This window comes from Scyliorhinus torazame, chromosome 2, assembly GCF_047496885.1.
Source record: "Scyliorhinus torazame isolate Kashiwa2021f chromosome 2, sScyTor2.1, whole genome shotgun sequence".
In the NCBI taxonomy this organism is placed as follows: domain Eukaryota; kingdom Metazoa; phylum Chordata; class Chondrichthyes; order Carcharhiniformes; family Scyliorhinidae; genus Scyliorhinus; species Scyliorhinus torazame.
In genome coordinates, this window is record NC_092708.1 from 207,167,106 (window position 1) to 207,184,378 (window position 17,273).

At 47.8% G+C, this 17,273-nt stretch overlaps 1 protein-coding gene across 6 annotated transcripts in view; it reads left to right on the plus strand.

Annotated features, from left to right (window-relative positions):
• The window catches only part of LOC140395386 (fibronectin-like), a 161,807-nt gene that overhangs the window by 67,115 nt on the left and 77,419 nt on the right, over positions 1-17,273 (plus strand). For 5 of the 6 annotated variants that reach the window (XM_072483085.1, XM_072483095.1, XM_072483103.1 and 2 more), the window contains exons 18-23: positions 227-424; positions 6,009-6,281; positions 8,785-9,051; positions 11,301-11,395; positions 12,722-12,890; positions 14,741-14,827. In XM_072483085.1, coding sequence (XP_072339186.1) covers positions 227-424; positions 6,009-6,281; positions 8,785-9,051; positions 11,301-11,395; positions 12,722-12,890; positions 14,741-14,827 — 1,089 coding nt within the window. The remainder of the gene's footprint in view (positions 1-226; positions 425-6,008; positions 6,282-8,784; positions 9,052-11,300; positions 11,396-12,721; positions 12,891-14,740; positions 14,828-17,273) is intronic. The other variant, XM_072483118.1, reaches the window with a different exon arrangement.

The window sequence follows — 17,273 nt, forward strand, 5'->3', positions numbered from 1 at the left end:
CGATAACAAATGGTGGCCATCGTCCAAGGGACTGAAGCCCTGCCACCATCACCTTCCGCAAGGGGATGAGGAAGGAGGAAATAAACTGAGGGACAAAGTGTTGGGGGGGTGGTGGGGGTAAGATGTCAAAATGGAAATTAAGTTTTTAGCGGCTACCCATGAAATGAGAATTGGAAGCAGTGTTGCTGGTGGTGGCTAACTGCTTATCCTGTGCTTGGATCTGAAGGTTACCGTGTGGTGTACACACCATCTATGGAAGGCGCCAGCAGCACGGAGATCATTCTGCCCAGTACCACGACCAACCTGACCCTGGGCGACCTTTTCCCTGGCGTCAAGTACAACATCAGCATCTACGCCGTGGAGGAGAACCATGAGAGTGTCCCCCTGATCATCCAGCAGGGCACCACTGGCACCCCGCAGCCAGGTACAAAGCGTCGTCCTGGCAGGGGAGGGGGCTTGGGGTATATTCTTGAGAGGCTTGTGAGAAGGGCAAGAATGTTGAGTGGGTGGGCAATCGGATAAAGCAAAGGTTTGGACTGGCAGGCACGACAGAGCAAAGAAACGGCCACAAAGGTTGGTTTTGTGTGGGATCTTCTTGAAGGGCGAGGCAGTGCTCTGAAGACTCGTGGTGGGATTTTCCAGATTTTCCCGCTGGCGGGATCTTCTGGTCCCGCTCATGGCAAAACCGCGCACTGCGCAAAATGCCATAGATATTGCAGGGCCAGAAGATCCCGCAAGAGGACAGTGGTTATTTGCCTCCCCCGCAGGGTGGTGTGTGTGGTGGGGTGGGAGGGGGAGATCTTCGGAAGCTGGAGATGGAATGTATGGTAACAGCTGGGTGGACGAGCAGAAGGATTTGAGTTGCCTCTGGCGGGAATGTGGCTGAGGGACAAGACCATTGTTTCTGTGTCAGAGGGTTGTGGGGTCAAAGCCTGCTCAAGGCATTTGAGCACCAAATCAGGATTGACAGACCCAATGCTGTACTCTTGGAGGCGCTGTCTCCTATCAGATGACCTGTTGAGCCAAGGCCCTGTCAGCCATCTCAGGTGGAAATAAGAGATTTTGAAGAGAGGATGAATTCCCCCGTATCCCAGCCAATATCTATCCGGCAGCTAATGAAAACAGAGGTCCTAGTCATGATCACAGTGCCCTGAGTAGGATTTTCTTTTGAAATTCAGAATACCCAATTAATTTTTTCCAATTAAGGGGCAATTTAGCATGACCAATCCACCTACCCTGCACATCTTTGGCTTGTGGGGGCGAAACCCACGCAAACACGGGGAAAATGTGCAAACTCCACATGGACAGTGACCCAGAGCTGGGATCGAACCTGGGACCTCGGCGCCGTGAGGCAGCAGTGCTAACCACTGCGCCATCGTGCTGCCCAGTAGGATTTTATTGTGCATAAATTGGCCGCTATATTTCCCGTTTCACAGCAGTGCTGCTTCCAAAGTATTTGATTGGTTGTCGCCCACTTTGGGAGGTGCAACAGTCACGAAAGGTGCTAAAGGAATGATCAAACTAATTGCCATTGCAGCCCGTTTTCAAGTGACAGCCTTGAGTTTTGACCCAAATGTCAGGGCGCAGACGTACGATTTAAATGCCTTCCCGTTGGTTATATCCAAGAGGCTGGAGTGCCGGCCAGGATAGGGTGAGACACAGGGATATGTTTGATTTGCAGTGTGGGGGAAATAGAAACCCTGCTAGAAAGGAAAAAAACATTGCATTTATAAAGCACCTGACACATCCACATGACATCCAAAACCTTTCTGCCCAAAGAACCCCCTTTGGAGGCAAAGAGAGGAAGCAACAGTATGGTGGCTGATGGGATGAAAAGGCGAGGGTTGGGCAGAGTCTGGTGTGGAGCATAACCGCCAACATTTGTTCTAACAACTTGGAGCTGCACTGCTAATTCTAGGAAAGGATGTTGTGCAAAGCTGTTACTTTGACAGTTAAAAGGACAACTGGGGCCATTTCCTGAGGAGGAGAAAGACTTGTTGAACTTTTGGTTCTCTCTCTCTTTCTCTCTCCCTTCAATGGAAAACAAGCTGCTTTCGAAAATTAAAGTGCAGAGCGCAAGAAATAAGCAGCTTGGGACAGCTAGGGCGGGAGGTCAGGGGTCAGTGAGCGCCGTTCCAAGAAACATTCAGGCTGAACACCAAGATTCAATCCTAACGGCCTCTGTGCCTTTTCTCTGAAATGTAATCAAGATTGTCCCAAAGTGTTGGCTTACAGTTCCCTTGGGAATAGTGGGGGGCGGGGGGGAGGCATGCACAAAATAATCTGGGTTTTCGTTCTGTCTCACCGTGGCCTTTTCCATGCCTCCATGACCATATAGGGGCAAAAACCATTCTGCTAGCAATCTCCCTTGCCTGTTAAAGCCTAATGATACCAAGATTGCGCTGTCTGATGAATGATTACTCCATGCAGTCATCTGTCTGCAGCCAGGATTCCATGGGGAAGCATTATTCCTGCTTGAGGATAAAATCTGTCTAGTTCTGTAGACGAAGTGCAATGTTCGAGTGGGCTGACAGGCAGCCATCCGTACTGCGCACATAGTTCCCTACTCCCCAAGGAATCATCCGTACTGCGCACATAGTTCCCTGCTCCCCGAGGAATCCATTTCTTTTAACCTTTTTGTTTTAGTTCGCAACCCCCCCACCGGCCCTCCCGACCACGGGATGTCCAAAGCTCTTTGCAGCCAGCGGCATATTTCAGAAGTGTAGTCGCGTAGTGATGGCGCAGCCACCAATTTATGCACAGGAAGCACCGAAGAGAGGGATGTGGGGGTAAACTGCGAACCATGCCACAGGAACCACTCCGAACAGGAAGGCCTCATTCTTGCATTTCGCTGAGATGACAGTGCGGCAGCCCCTCGGTCAGCCTAGACTTCCGGGTGGGATTTACCAGCCCTTCCCCGCTGATGGGAAGGCGACCCCCCCACCCGTCACGGGTTCCCCACCGGCGGGCAGGCAAGCTGTAGATTTCGGCCGGAGTAGAAGATCCCGCCGGAGGCCAATGTTGGGAAGCCTCTGCTGCAGGAAAACACATGGCCAGCGGGGGAGCTGAAAATCGCAGCCTTTGTCTCGAGGGAGTGCGACTTGAAGCCACAAATATTTGACTCAAGCAGGGGTGGGACGAGAGGCTACCTTTTAACTGTGGAGAGCATTTGATAACTAGTTTCTATTTTAACAGGTTTGAAATGTTTGCCACACGGTTAAACTCCCTTACTGAATCTCTCGCTCCCCCTCTCTGTAAGCTGGGCAGATGATTTAAACAGAAACGAAACACACTGATATGTTCAGCCAGAGCTGCCGCGGAGAATCACTGAGAGCATTTGTCATTGAGCTGCGTCCAAAGGATTGCTTCTAAACATCATTTACACATCAACCCTGATCGCAGTTTCAGCAGAAAGATTGGAGAGGTTGCAGGCTAAGAGATAAAGGGAGTTCAGGTCCCAGAAGCGTTGCTTTCTTTGAAGTAGCGTAGCGATTAATTATGTTGTCTGATAAACTGCGACAGGAGAGTCTTCGTTCAATCTAACGGGCTCCTGATCACTGAGGCCAGAGATAGACGTCTGACGGATGTTTTCTTGGTGTGACCAACACAAGGGCTGGAAAATGCAACCCTGTCTGCTCTCCTGGGTGACGTGTGGCAGTTAAAAGTGCCTTGGAAAACTTGGAGAATGGAGTGGATTTGAAGATGGTGGGAATTTCTGCTGGGTTTTGTTGGATCAACACTGGCGATGGGTAGGGGAGAGGAAAGATTAGCCATAGTTCCCATTGGTGAGTGAGCGCCCCCTGTAGCAGCGCAGTTGCACAGTGGTTAGCTCTGCTGCCTCACAGCACCGGGGAGCAGGGTTCAGTTCCGACCTTGGGAGACTGTGTGGAATTTGCACGCTCTCCCCGTGTGTGCGTGGGTTTCCTCCGGGTGCTCCGGTTTCCTCCCACAGTGCAAAGATGTGCAGCTTAGGTGGATTGGTCATGATCAATGTGTGGGGTTACGGGGATAGGGCGAGGAATGGACCTATGCAGTGTGCTCTTTCGGAGGGTTGCTGCACACATGAGCCTCCTACTACACTGAAGGGATTCTATGGAAAGTGGTTCTGTATTCAGCAAGTAGTTAAAGAGAGAAGTATGATCCAAATCAATGGGTGGGATTCTCCATCAGAAACAAAGTGCTCCCACCTGCGAAGAATCGGGACTGTGTCCCACTGGCGCTAGGAGCGTCGCTGAGGTGGAGTTCACAGATTTTGCTATGGAAAATCTCGCATAGTGGCAATCCCGCTTATTTCCCTGCACTTACTGATCTGGGGCCACCATTTTGTACAGGCTCCCGATCCCTGAGGCCAGAGACAGGCCAACCCCCATGCTGACAAAGGACGCACCCCCAATCTCTCATCAAGCAGGTACATCCTACACCCCAGGGGAATAACGACCACCCCTCTCCCACCACCACGCACGCATGAGTGTGGCCCATGCCCCCCCACTTCTGTCTCCACCCCTTTGCAATGTAACAGTGCACTGCCCCCCAGGCACCAAGGCACTGACACCCTGGAAGTGACACCCTAGCCTTGCATGGTAGACCCAGAGAGGAGTCATGGAGGTAAATCCATTGCTCATGCTCCCTCTGCTGCTGCTATGCTGCAGAGGGTTGGTCCCCAAGGGCCCTGGGTGTTAGGTGGGCTCAGGCAGTGAGTAAGGGATTGACTCCGGGTCCCCTTCCCAGGATGGGGGTCTCATGTCTGGACTGTTCCTTCCAGTCCTTGGCAACCTGGCGATCATTCTTGGCATGGCGATCTCCAGCAGCCCTCTGTTTGGAATCATCATCCTTGTCTGACCTATAAACTTTGAAGTGGCCTTCTAACTCAGCTGACAGCTGATGAGCAGATCAGAAGACAATCCAGGAATACTTTCCCTTTCCTCACATCTGCTCCTTCAGTCCTATGATTTTAAAATTGCTTTTTGAAATGTCTGAGCCTTCCCAGAAAGCCCACAACACTTGGAAAGCCTTAATTCCCTGCGATCCTTTGAAATGCTTAGCATTCATTCAATTTCACAGTGCAGTGCCTTTAACTAGTCTTTGATTGACAAATTAATGGTTTAAATACAGAAGTTTGTTTATTTATCTTTCCCTTCTCCCTTGAATGCATCTGAAGTACCCCCCATTGATCCTAACCGGGATGTTTATAAACAACCTTGTTCTGATTGACAGCTGAAGATCACTTCAACAATATGCTTTCTGTGGTTAGAAAAGAGGAAGTGAAAGCACTTAGCCTTTTTTGAAGTGGATTTTTGTTCTGTTTCATTCATACAGTGAAGGCATCAGTGGCAAGGCAGTACTGGGTGGTTTTCTAGTTAAGAGTCAAGCACAGTCTGGAGTCCCAGATAGACAAAACTGCATAAGATTTCCTTCTCTAAAGGTGATTAGTGAACAGATATTCGTGTTTAAACAGCAGTTTGTGAGTACTGTGCATACCATTGCTGGTACAAACTTTCCAATAGGTGCAGCTACTGCTATGGCACTTGAACTCACATTGCTGGATCATTCACCCAGGCTGAACATTGTGGGTCACTAGTCCTGTAACATGACCACCAAACTACTAGCCCCTGTGAAGCTATCACTTCCATGAATTTGGTGTGAATAGAATTGACAAGAAGGTAATCGTCAGGGGGTGAGATTGTTCGGCCTTGTTTCAGTCCGTCACAGCAGAGGTGGTGTACATTTTTCACAGAAATAGGAAAGAGGCGAGGAGTGGGGAAAGGGAGAAAGTGGATGGGAAGAGATGAGGAGGAGGGAGAAAATGTGGAGGAGGAGGTGGCAGAGGGAGGGAATGTGGAAGAGGAGGTGCTGGAGAGAGAGGGGAAGGGAGGATGTGGCAGAGGGATAGAATGTGGAGGAGGATGGGAGGAGGTGGTGGAGTGAGAGAATGTGGGAGAGGATGGGTGGAGATGAAAGGAGGACTTTTACTGCATTTCGACCTCACTCGCCATGATTCTCTCTTCAAGTTGTGGTGGAGACTCCCACGAACATTGGCTTCACTGATGTCTCCCCCACTAAGATTATCATCACATGGATCCCGCCTATTACCAAGATCACTGGCTATCGCCTCGACATCCTCCCGCTCAGCATTCCTAACCAGCCAATCATCGAGGTGCCTGGCTTCACCTCAAACTTCATCGAGATCACCAACCTGTACCCCGGGACCAAATACCGCTTTGATGTGTATGGTATGAACAATGATATTGAGAGCGTCCCTCTGGTTGGGGAACATACCACCCGTAAGTACCGAGTTCGGCTGAATGGGTCAGGGATGGCCTCAGCAGAGGACATTGCGGGGGCGATTGTGCAGTATCAGCTCGTGTTTGGGGGGGGGGGGGGGGGGCGGAGCTTGCTTCTGCTCACTATTTGAGGTTAAGAAGATTGAGCTCAGATGTGACGCACCCATGATTGAATAGCACCTTGTCATTCCAACATGGCATCTCCCTGTCTGAACAGGCAGTGGCAGTCGCCCTCACTGTGGAACTGAATGCTAATGAGAGAAGGAGAAATGGATGAAATATGAGCACATTTGGATCACTTTTGAAACTCTTGTGGTGCAGAAAGAGGCCCCCTTTGGATGTGCTAGCCCTATGGCAGAGCTATCCATTTAGTCACAATGGCGGCTATTTTCCCATAATCCTTGTGAAACGTTTCTTTTTGTGTATTTATCCAGTTCCCTTTTGTGGCTGGCTATGGATTCCAGTTAGTAAAAGAGCTGTTAGTTTTATGATAAGGTGAAAACCCCTAGAGTTGACACCTCTTTCACTTATGTTGACCTTCATTTCTTCTGGCACAGATTGAGTGGACAGCTTACATTTAAATCGAACTTTTAACATTTAAACCATCTGTCATGTGAGAGTATCTTTAAGAAATGGGTGTTTATAAATGGGTGTGTATATAAATATCTGTAGTGAGAGTACCTTTAAGAAATGGGTGTTTACTACTGCAGTGATGGCAGAGAGTGGGTGGAGCTGGGCTGTCTGTCAGCTTTTTACTTTAGTTTTTGAGCAGGCTGCAGGGTGTTTTTTTTTTCATTTTCAGTGTTGGAGCTGAAGCCAGACCAAGCAGGTGTACTGCTGTTCTCTCTGCCATCAAAAGACTATCTCTTGATCATTTGGTGAATTCAGAATTCTAAATGTTTTCAGTAGTGACTTTAACCTGATGTGCTTCTGTTAAAGTTCTTTTTTTTAAAGTCGTATGGATGTTAAAAGGAAAGCTTCAAGGATTACTTAGTGTTGTATTCTTTGGGGGTTGTATTTAAATTAATGGTTGCTAAGATGTTCACTGTATGTTTTAAAAAGGTTAACTTGAGTTCATAGAATAAACATTGTTTTGCTTTAAAAGATACTTTTCCATTTCTGCTGTACCACACCTGTAGAGTGGGCAGTGTGCTCCCATACCACAATCTATTAAAAGTTGTGCGTCAGGTGAACTCCGTGATACACTTTGGGGTTATCAAATCCCTGGCCCATAACACATCCCATGGGGCTTTGGAGGGACGTTGTAAAACACGGTGTGACACCGAGCCACATTATGGGATATTAGGGAATCTGGGCGAAACGTAAACCAATACTTTGGTTATAGGGATAGGTTTTAAAAGGTCCCCTGAAGGAAGAAAGCAAGTTAGAGAGGCGTAAAAGTGTAGGGAAGAGGCGGCCTTTGACCGGAGGTCCGTGTGAGTCAATGAGCACATAGGAGCCTGGAGCCGGCCGGGGGGGTGGGGGGTCACTGGACAAGTGGTGAGCTGCATTGACCCCTCTCCCACCGCAGGCGCAGACATTTGTCCTCCCCTGAAGCTAGCTGATCACATTCTTTGCTTCACTGGAGTTGGCAAACTGGCGTTCCTGAAACTGTTCTAATGGAAGCGGTCACATCATCACAATCTGAGTGGCCATAGGCCTTCCTGCAGAGGTGAGCACCGGGGCTGAACACAAAAGACTGGGAAACTGTTGAAAGAACATATTCAGATAGCGTTTTATACAACCTCAGGATGTCTCCGTTTTCTTTTACAGCCAACGAGGAAGATTTTGTTTTGATGCCTCGTTACTGTTGTAGGAAGCACGGTGTCCATTTGTGCACAGCAAACTCCCACAAACACTTGATGTGAAAAATGACAAGTTTGTCAGATACTAGTGTTGTGGGTTGAGGAATAACTATTGGCCTGGATATTGTGGAGAACTGACAAGCTTCTGATCCACAGCACTGGGCCCTATCCCCTCTAAGACGGACATCACAAAAGCATTGTGACAATGATCTGACTTTGGAATGTTGATTGGTGAATAAATACTGGCCAGGATATCGGAGCTAATCCCATTCTAACCCCGCCGCCCACTCATTTTTGTAATAGTGTCATGGGATCTTTCAATTGGACCCTTAGAGAGCAGCCATCTTTTCAGCTTAGCATCTCATCCAAAAGATGCCACCTATAACACTGACGCAATCTCTCCCAGATTTTTGCATGCAAGTCTTGGAGTTTGCCTTGAACCCAAGGTTATCTGGCCGTGATCACGTTTGCTGTTTGTGGCAGCTTGCTGTATCTCTCACAACAGTGGCGACACTTCAAAAGCACTTCACAGTGGTAAAATGCTTTGGGATGCCCTAGGTTTGAGAAAGGTGTTCTATAAGAGCAATTATGTCCCCATCCTTCCAGCCCTGGTGTCCTTGTTAAGTATTGTCCCATTCATGATATTGCACTGTTTCTTTTGGAGGTAATCGCTGAGATGTTGATTATTTCTCTCCCAGAGTTGGATACTCCAACCAACCTCACGTTCAAAGACATCACGGACACCTCGGCAGTGTTGGTCTGGACACCGCCTCAAGCCAAAGTTACCTCCTACCTCCTGACCTGGGGCCCGACGCTTGAAGCGCAACCCAATCGCATCAAGCTTGGTCCAGCTGCCCCCCGCCATAAGCTGCACCAACTGACACCTGGGACTGTGTATGTTGTCACTCTCACTGCTAAGCAAGACGACTTAACAAGCCCGATGGTCCACGAAGTTCTAACAACTCGTAAGTCTTCTGCTCTCTTGTCTGTTCTGACCTCTCTCCAGCTTTAATTCGGAACCTTGTTTGTCCTTTTGTCATTCCGACAGCCATAGGCCCTCCATTGGCTCTTCCTTGGTCACAGCTGCTTGGATTCTTTATAGGGTTCACCAACAGCCATTGGGATCCCACTCGGTTGACCCTCTGGTGCCAGCAAGCCAGAGAGCACCACCAACAACTCACATTCATTTAGTATCCACAAAGCCCCCCCCACCCCCCATTCCCCCTCCTCCCCATGCCCCCCAACCCCTCATTTACTGGCCGGATGGGCAAGCCTTGCTGCAGCCAGTTACATTAGGACATGTGCTTGACATCTACCGCTCTGCGGCTCAATGCAAACGAGACCAAGACCTCAGGGTGGGTGACCGGACATCGTGCTACAGGCCCGAAGTCAACATCAATCCTTGTGAGCCAGCCCACCCATCCTTGTCCAAGTGCTGTTTGTCTCTGATATTAGACCCCAGGTTTCTTCCCCGCAACTGGCACGAAACAGATAGGTTTACGTTCCGAGGACCCGGATGCGATCCTGGCCCCGTGGGCTAAACAGCTGGCTTGCAATGCAGAACAATGCCAGCAGCGCGGGTTCAATTCCCGTACCAGCCTCTCCGAACAAGTGCTGGAATGTGGCGACTAGGGGCTTTTCACAATAACTTAATTGAAGCCGACTTGTGACAATAAGCGATTATTATTATTATTATTATTAGATAGGTTTGCAGATACATTTACAATTTTACGGTTCGCGAAGGTCTAGAAAGCCTCGGAAAATATAATCACCACACCAGCAATTTCCTCACCTGTTGCTTCAATTCTCGGGATCGTAAACCAGGTGGCAAGAGGATCATCTTTCTCAAGTCCCATTATTTTCTCCATATAAATTTTTGAAAAATATACTAAACCCATCACATTGCTCCGCTCCATTTATTTTCAGGTCCCTTTGTGGTGCTGGTAATGTTGCTCCCTTCCTTCACTTATTGTCCTTTCCATGAAGAAATTATTGGTCATTAATTTTGGCCATACCGTAATGTCAAGTGGGCCAACCCAAGGGGGATGGGAATAACTCCCGAGTTACCCCTCCTACACTGTCTCTACAAGTGTTTGATATTTAGAACAAGTGTGCAAAGAGACTGCCTAGCAACCGAGTGCAAACGTTTTATTAGATTTGTTTTTGGGCACACCAGTTGAGCCCAAATGAGCCAGTATGGTTTCATCCACAATCCAAATACAAAGAACAACACAGCACAAGAACAGGCCCTTCGGCCCTCCATGCCTGTACCAGTCATGATACCAACCTTTGCCAAAGCCCTCAGCACTTCCTTGTGCCGTATCCCTCTATACCCATCCTATCCATGTGTTTGTAAAGGTGCCTTTGGAACGCCATTAACGTATCTGCTTCCACAACCTCCCCTGGCAACGCGTTCCAGGCACCTTCTGTGTAAAAAAACGGCCTTGCACATCTCCTCTAAACTTTGCCCCATGGACCATAAACCTATGCCCCCTGGTGAATGACCCCTCCACCCTGGGAAAGAGTGCCTGCCCATCCACTCCATCCATGTCCCTCATTCGTGTAGACCTCTATCAGGTTACCCCTCAACCTCCGTCTTTCTAATAAAAACTGTCTGTGCAGCCTCTTCACATAGCTAACACTCTCCAGACCAGGCAACATCCTGGTAAACTTCCTCTGCACCCTCTCCAAAGCCTCCACATCCTTCTGGTAGTGTGGTGACCAGAATTGTGCACAATATTGCAAGTGCGGCCTTACCAAGGTTCTATACAACTGTAGCATGACATGCCAGTTTTTATACTCGATGCCCCGTCCAATGAAGGCAAGCATTCCTTATGCTTTCTTGACTAACTTGTCCACTTGTGTTGCCACCTTCAAAGATTTGTGGACCTGCACGCCCAGATCTCTCTGACTTTCTATATTCCTAAGAGTTTTACCATTTACAGTATATTTCCCCTCTATGTTAGACCTACCAAAATGCATTACCTCACATTTGTTTGGATTAAACTCCATTTGCCATTTCTCTGCCCAAGTCTCCAACCTATCTATGCCCTGCTGTATCTTCTGACAAATGTTCTCAAAGTTTTGTGCAGGGCCCAGTTTGTCAGGGAATGGATCCATCCGCCTCTCCCTGCTCTCCTGTCCCATTCCCACAAAACATTAGGACTGAAGCCCATCACATCTATTTACTTTTGCTTTTTCTGGCATTGTGCAGCTGAGACGATGGTCCCAATACCGAAGTTTAAGACAGAGGTGACCGAGACGGCTATCGTACTCACCTGGACCCCCCTGCCCAAGACATCATTCAGGGTAAGGCTATCAAGGTTTTATTCATTTTAGAACACATGTTGAGTATAAAAAGCTGGAAAGGATGATACCAGGTAGATGTAAGCAGTCTGTTTCTGGTAGTTGAGGGGTTAAGAGTGAGGTACAAGGTTAAATGTAACATGTTGAACCTAAGGCAGAAGCTGGGTCCTTGGTCAGGGATGCAGCTCGCTGGCTGGCACTCTTGACTCCTGAGTCTGAAGGTAGTGGGTTGAAGGCCCACTCTGCAGAGCTGCATGATCTAGGCTGACTCTCCAGTGCTGCGGGAAGCTTTTGGACTAGATGGTAAACAAAGTCCCCGATTTCCCTTTCACTTGGAAGAGGTGTCCTGGTAGTTTTGAAGAAGAGCCGGTCATTTGTTCTGGTTTCTCAGTTCACTGTATAGCCCCACCAACCAGATTATTTAGTCATCATCATGTTGCGGTTTGTGGGACAGCAACACACCTTCTGGGCTGCTGTGCTTCCCACGTCGCAGTTACAGTGCAAAATGATTTTGTTGGCCGTAAAGTGCTTTGGGTGGTCTCGAGATTGTGGAAGGCACCATATAAATGCAAGTCTATTTTTAAACTCGGGTGGGGTTTCCATACGCGAATGCAGTTGGCCATTGGCTGCTCAGTGGGATCCTCCCGCTGAAGTCAATGGCTATTTGTGTTGCTCACCAGGTACACTGCACCAGGTAACCCACCATGGCAGGGGATGTCACCTTCAGCAGGATCAAAAAATCCCCACCAGCGGGAAGGGCCAGAAAATTCTGGCCGATGTGAAACACAAGGGGGCAGGATTCTCCGCAGGCACGCCGTTCACTGGCGGCGGGATTATATCTTCCCGCTTCTTGTCAGTGGGATTTTCCTTTGAAACCATCCAACACCGTCAGGAACCCCATGGGCATGGGTGCGCTGCCGCTGGGAAAAGTGAATCGCAATGACCAGAAAACTTTGGCCAAGAAATGCAAGGTTTTGGATTTGTTTGTTGTGAACTGAGTTTTTGAATTTGATAGATTTGAAATGGGGTTTTGATAAAATATATTAGGGCATTTTGATTCCACCAGCTGGAGGGTCAATAACCAGAGGATATTTTAGGAATATCGTCTGGAATGCACAGCCTTAAAGGACAGCGTGAGCAGATTCAGCAGGAACTTTCAAAATGGAATTGATAAATATCCAGAAAGGAAGAGTGTGCAGGCCTGTGGAGGTAGAGCAGGGGAGTGGGGTTAATTGGATTGCTCTTTAAAGAGTGGGTGCAGTGGGATGGGTTGAATGACCACCTCCAGTACTGTGTGATTCAATGATTCTCTTCCGCCATTCTCGATAGGTCGGAGTCCGATCCAGCCAAGGCGGAGAAAAGATTCAAGAAATAACCAGTGACTCTGGAAACATCACGCTCTCCAGCCTGACCCCCGGCACAGAGTACACCATTTCCATTACACTGCTGGAGAACGACAAGCCACGAGACTCGATCGTCACAAAGAGTGTCTTCACTGGTTAGTCTCTCTTGCAACCTCTGAGATGTTTCCGCTGCTCCAAATCCTGCTCTCTTGTGCATTCCTGAAGTTCCTTAGCACAAAGATGTCCAGGCCCTACGCTTTGGATCTCCCTACATCAAACCTCTTTGCCTCTTTCTTTTTTTAAATGCTCCTTAAAATGACCCGCTGTGAAAAAGAGATTTTGGTCATCTGTCTTAATATCTCCTTAAGTGGCTTAGTGTTGAATTTTATCTGATAATGCTCCTGTTAATGAGCCTTGAGGGATTTTACTATGGGTAGCACGGTCATCTGGACTCAAAACGTCAGCTCTTTTCTCTCCTTACAGATGATGCCAGACCTGCTGAGATTTTCCAGCATTTTCTCTTTTGGTTTCAGATTCCAGCATTCGCAGTAATTTATTTTTATCCAGTGTCAGTATCTCTCCTGATTTTCATTGTGTATTCACCTCAATGCAGACAGAAATCATGAGATGAATAGGATAGTGTATAATAGGTGCCTGGTCCAAGATTTCTCAGCTCACGAGTTTGTAGTAATTATGCAGAGGGACCCTGAGGGGTATTAGCACAATCACATTTATGTTTGAATGTACGTAACATCAGGAGCTATTTTGAAACCCAATGGTTTAATCAATCCTTGAATGGGAGATTAAATAGATGAGAGTCAGATGCCCAAGTCTCCAACCTATCTATATCCTGCTGTATTCTCTGACAAATGTTCTCAAAGTGATGGGATTAAATAGATGAGAGTCTCCCCTGGTCAAGGACTCTTGATTCTTGACAACACTACCAGAATCACTCACAGGGAATTTTAGAATTAGATAACACAAATGCGGGCCACTCGGCTTCTGGTCATTCTTATACCGCTCTGTTTACGTCAAGTCTGTTGTTGCGACATAAGATTAGATATAACATTCGCAAAGCAGGCACACTCTAATTTAGTCTGGGAGTCTTTTATACCAACTATAATGAGGGTGGAACACCACCATCTGCAGCTTCCCCTCCAAGCCCCACATTGTCCTGATTTGGAAATATATCATTGTTCCTCACTATCGCTGTGGGGCATAATTCTGGGACTCCCTGTGGATATACCTACACCACACGGACTGCAGCAGGTTTAAGGAGGCAACTCACCACCACTTTCTGAAGGGACAATTAAGGATGGGCAATAAATGCCGGGCTTAACGAGTGAAGCCCACACTTTGTGAAAGAAAGGAATAAAACGAGAGCAGCAGTAAAGGCCTTCCAAATTCCAGGACCATTTCTAAATTAGCAACAGAGCCTGCTGGAGAAGGTGGCAGCCTCTGTATAGTTTTTTAAAGTCATTATTTTTATAAGTTTGTCTTTTTTGAAACTTAAGAAAAGGCTGGTTGTGGGGGGGCTTTCCAATTCCAGCCCTGGCCAACTTCCCGATCGCGGGTTTGCCTCCTTTCTGCATGACATTCTGGCCTGATTGGACGTGGAGCCCCCGGCTTTGCTGTTCTGTTGGCCTCCCTTTCATGCAAAATGCTTGTTTGGGCGAGCTGAGGCGACAGGGACAGGAATGAGCAAGCCCCCTTCAGCTTCCAATCCACCTTCTCCCCGGCCGAGAAAAGGTAAGATCCAGCCATAGTCCTTCCAGCAGAGACGGAGGCCATTTGGCCCATCGATTGAGTGCTAGCTCTGTGGAGCAATCTGTCTGAACTCATTCTTAATTCTTCGTTACCCCCCCCCCCCAACAAGTTCCGCTCCCTCACAACTTCTGAGAACATCTGTTTTTTTACGAATGTAAGAGGTGCTATATTAATGCCGGGTGTTAATGTTCTGATTGGTGCAGTGTAAACTCATTCTGTCTTTGTGTGTCCTATACAGAACTCTCGCCACCCATCAACGTAGACGTCCATTCCAACCAGGGCAACGGGGAACCAACTTTATCTTGGGAAGGGGGAGCATCACCAGGTACAGACCAACAAAAACTGGAGTGTTTGCGATCGGTGGGAGGGAGGAAGAGCTCTTGCCAGGGAGGCAGTGGGTGGAATCTTGGTCCGATGTACATTTCTGTATCATTGCTGAAACAAGACGGACTGATGGAGCTGACACATAACATGACAAATACAAGATGGCGAAATTTAGAAAGGAAGCAACAGTTCATGCCACTTGACAAAAGTGTGCTGATTGGTTGGCAAGTCGACTCTGATTGGTTGAGGTGTTGCTGTGAAAGATGCAGCGGGGAATATTATCAAAGGTGCAATGCCTGGATATGTTTCTTTTGCCTGCACAGGGCTGGTCCCTGTGTATGAATATATCCAGCTTCTAGCAAGCGTAAGTGAGCCACACTACCAGCCCAACGGATAATCTTAAATTGGCGATTAGTGCAATTCCTTGCATACTCAGGGTTGTTCAGCTAGTGCTGTCCAATTGGGGAGCCACATCTCACTCTTTTCAGAGTTGATGGGCCAAATGGTCATCTTCTGCACTGAAGGGATTCTATAGATTAGACCTTCTGCATCACAGAATATCCGAGCTTTCCGAAATGCCCTCTCCACCCAGCAATGCTGGGGTTCTGTTTTCCAGTTGGATCCATGCCTGACTGGAGTGCTCCTTTCAGAAATGAGCCACCATGCGTTGGCTCCTGAGCAAGACATCCACCTTCCCTTTAGTAGCAGTATTATACTCAGCTGCCATGTTTCTGCCATTTACAGTGAGGAGTATTATGCTCATTGATCCTTAACCTCATATTTCTACAAGAAAGAAGGTCACATTTTCTGTCACACCTAGGTATTGGTTTAAACTGCTGAGATTTGAATTGTCCATAAATTTTCATGCCTGTACTGCTTTCTGCCCTCTCAATGCCTGATCTTCACATTCGTTGTAGAATCATATGGCAGAGAGAGAGGCTCTTCAGCCTATCGTGTTGCGGTGCCGCACAAGAGACAATTCCTTCAATGGCCTTCCTCCTGGCATAACTACAGTCTTTTAAAAAATAAATTTAGAGTACCCAATTCATTATTTCCAATTAAGGGGCAATTTAGCGTGTTCAATCCACCTACCCTGCACATCTTTTGGGTTGTGGGGGCGAAACCCATGCAAACACGGGGAGAATGTGCAAACTCCACACGGACAGTGACCCAGCCGGGTGAAACCTGGGACCTCGGCGCCGTGAGGCTGCAGGGTTAACCAACTGCACCACCATGCTCACCTTCATAACTACAATCTTGCTGTGCCACCCTCAGGCCCTAACCAGATACCTGCTCCAACCACCAGGCCCACTCAACCTCTGTGCCCACTGTGGTGTTCTTTGTGATTCTGTTATTAGGATGGATGTTGTAGTGTTCACAAAGACCACTGAAGCTAAATTCATTAACAAAACTAACTTTTATTTTCCGTAGTTATTAAAGCTCGACCACTTACTCCTATAGTAAACAATAATCTATTAATCTACAATCTACGTTCTACTAACACCAGTCTCTACACTATCTATAATTGTACTCTACACCCTCTCACTGCTCCTCACCAACTTTCTCCCAGAAGCCTGTGAGTCAGTGCTTTATACAGTTCTGCATTTAGCGCCATCTAGTGGTTAATTATGGTATGACATTCACCCTTTGTATTCTGAACATTTCACATAATGTCACACCCACTAATCATTGTGGACCTATAAATCGCCTTGCGACAGCCCAAAGTCAGCTCCTGGCCTTCATCCCTCCCTCCATCTTGGACCCCTCCCCCCCACAACCCAACTGCAATGTGGTCAGTTCTCTCCAATGACCAGTGTCAATGGAACCACAGCAGAGGGTCGGTAGCTTTTAGTAGCCTTCCCCGTTGCCTGCCAAGTCATGGATACCACTGCTTCCTCGCAAATGGGTGCTGCTGGACGAATATTCTGGAGAATTGTAAACTCAAATGCCACTAAGGCGGTTTGGTGATTTGAACTCGGGTTTAAACGTAAAATACTGGCACCAGGAAGGGTGAGCACAAAGCTGTCTAATTGCGACGGAGGCCCACGAGCACACTTTTTTCCTGCTTTTTGAAGTATTTTGTGTACATCACGAGGGTTGTGTTTCCCATTTTGGCAGCAACTCTTTGGTGTGTATGTCTGTGTATACCAGTGTGTTTTTGGAAAAGAGTAACAGATTTTGGAAAAGAGTAACAGATTTTGGAAAAGAGTAAAAACAACAGGGTTGTGGTGATGGGAGACTTCAACTTCCCCAATATTGACTGGGACTCACTTAGTGCCAGGGGCTTAGACGGGGCGGAGTTTGTAAGGAGCATCCAGGAGGGCTTCTTAAAACAATATGTAAACAGTCCAACTAGGGAAGGGGCGGTACTGGACCTGGTATTGGGGAATGAGCCCGGCCAGGTGGTAGATGTTTCAGTAGGGGAGCATTTCGGTAACAGTGACCAC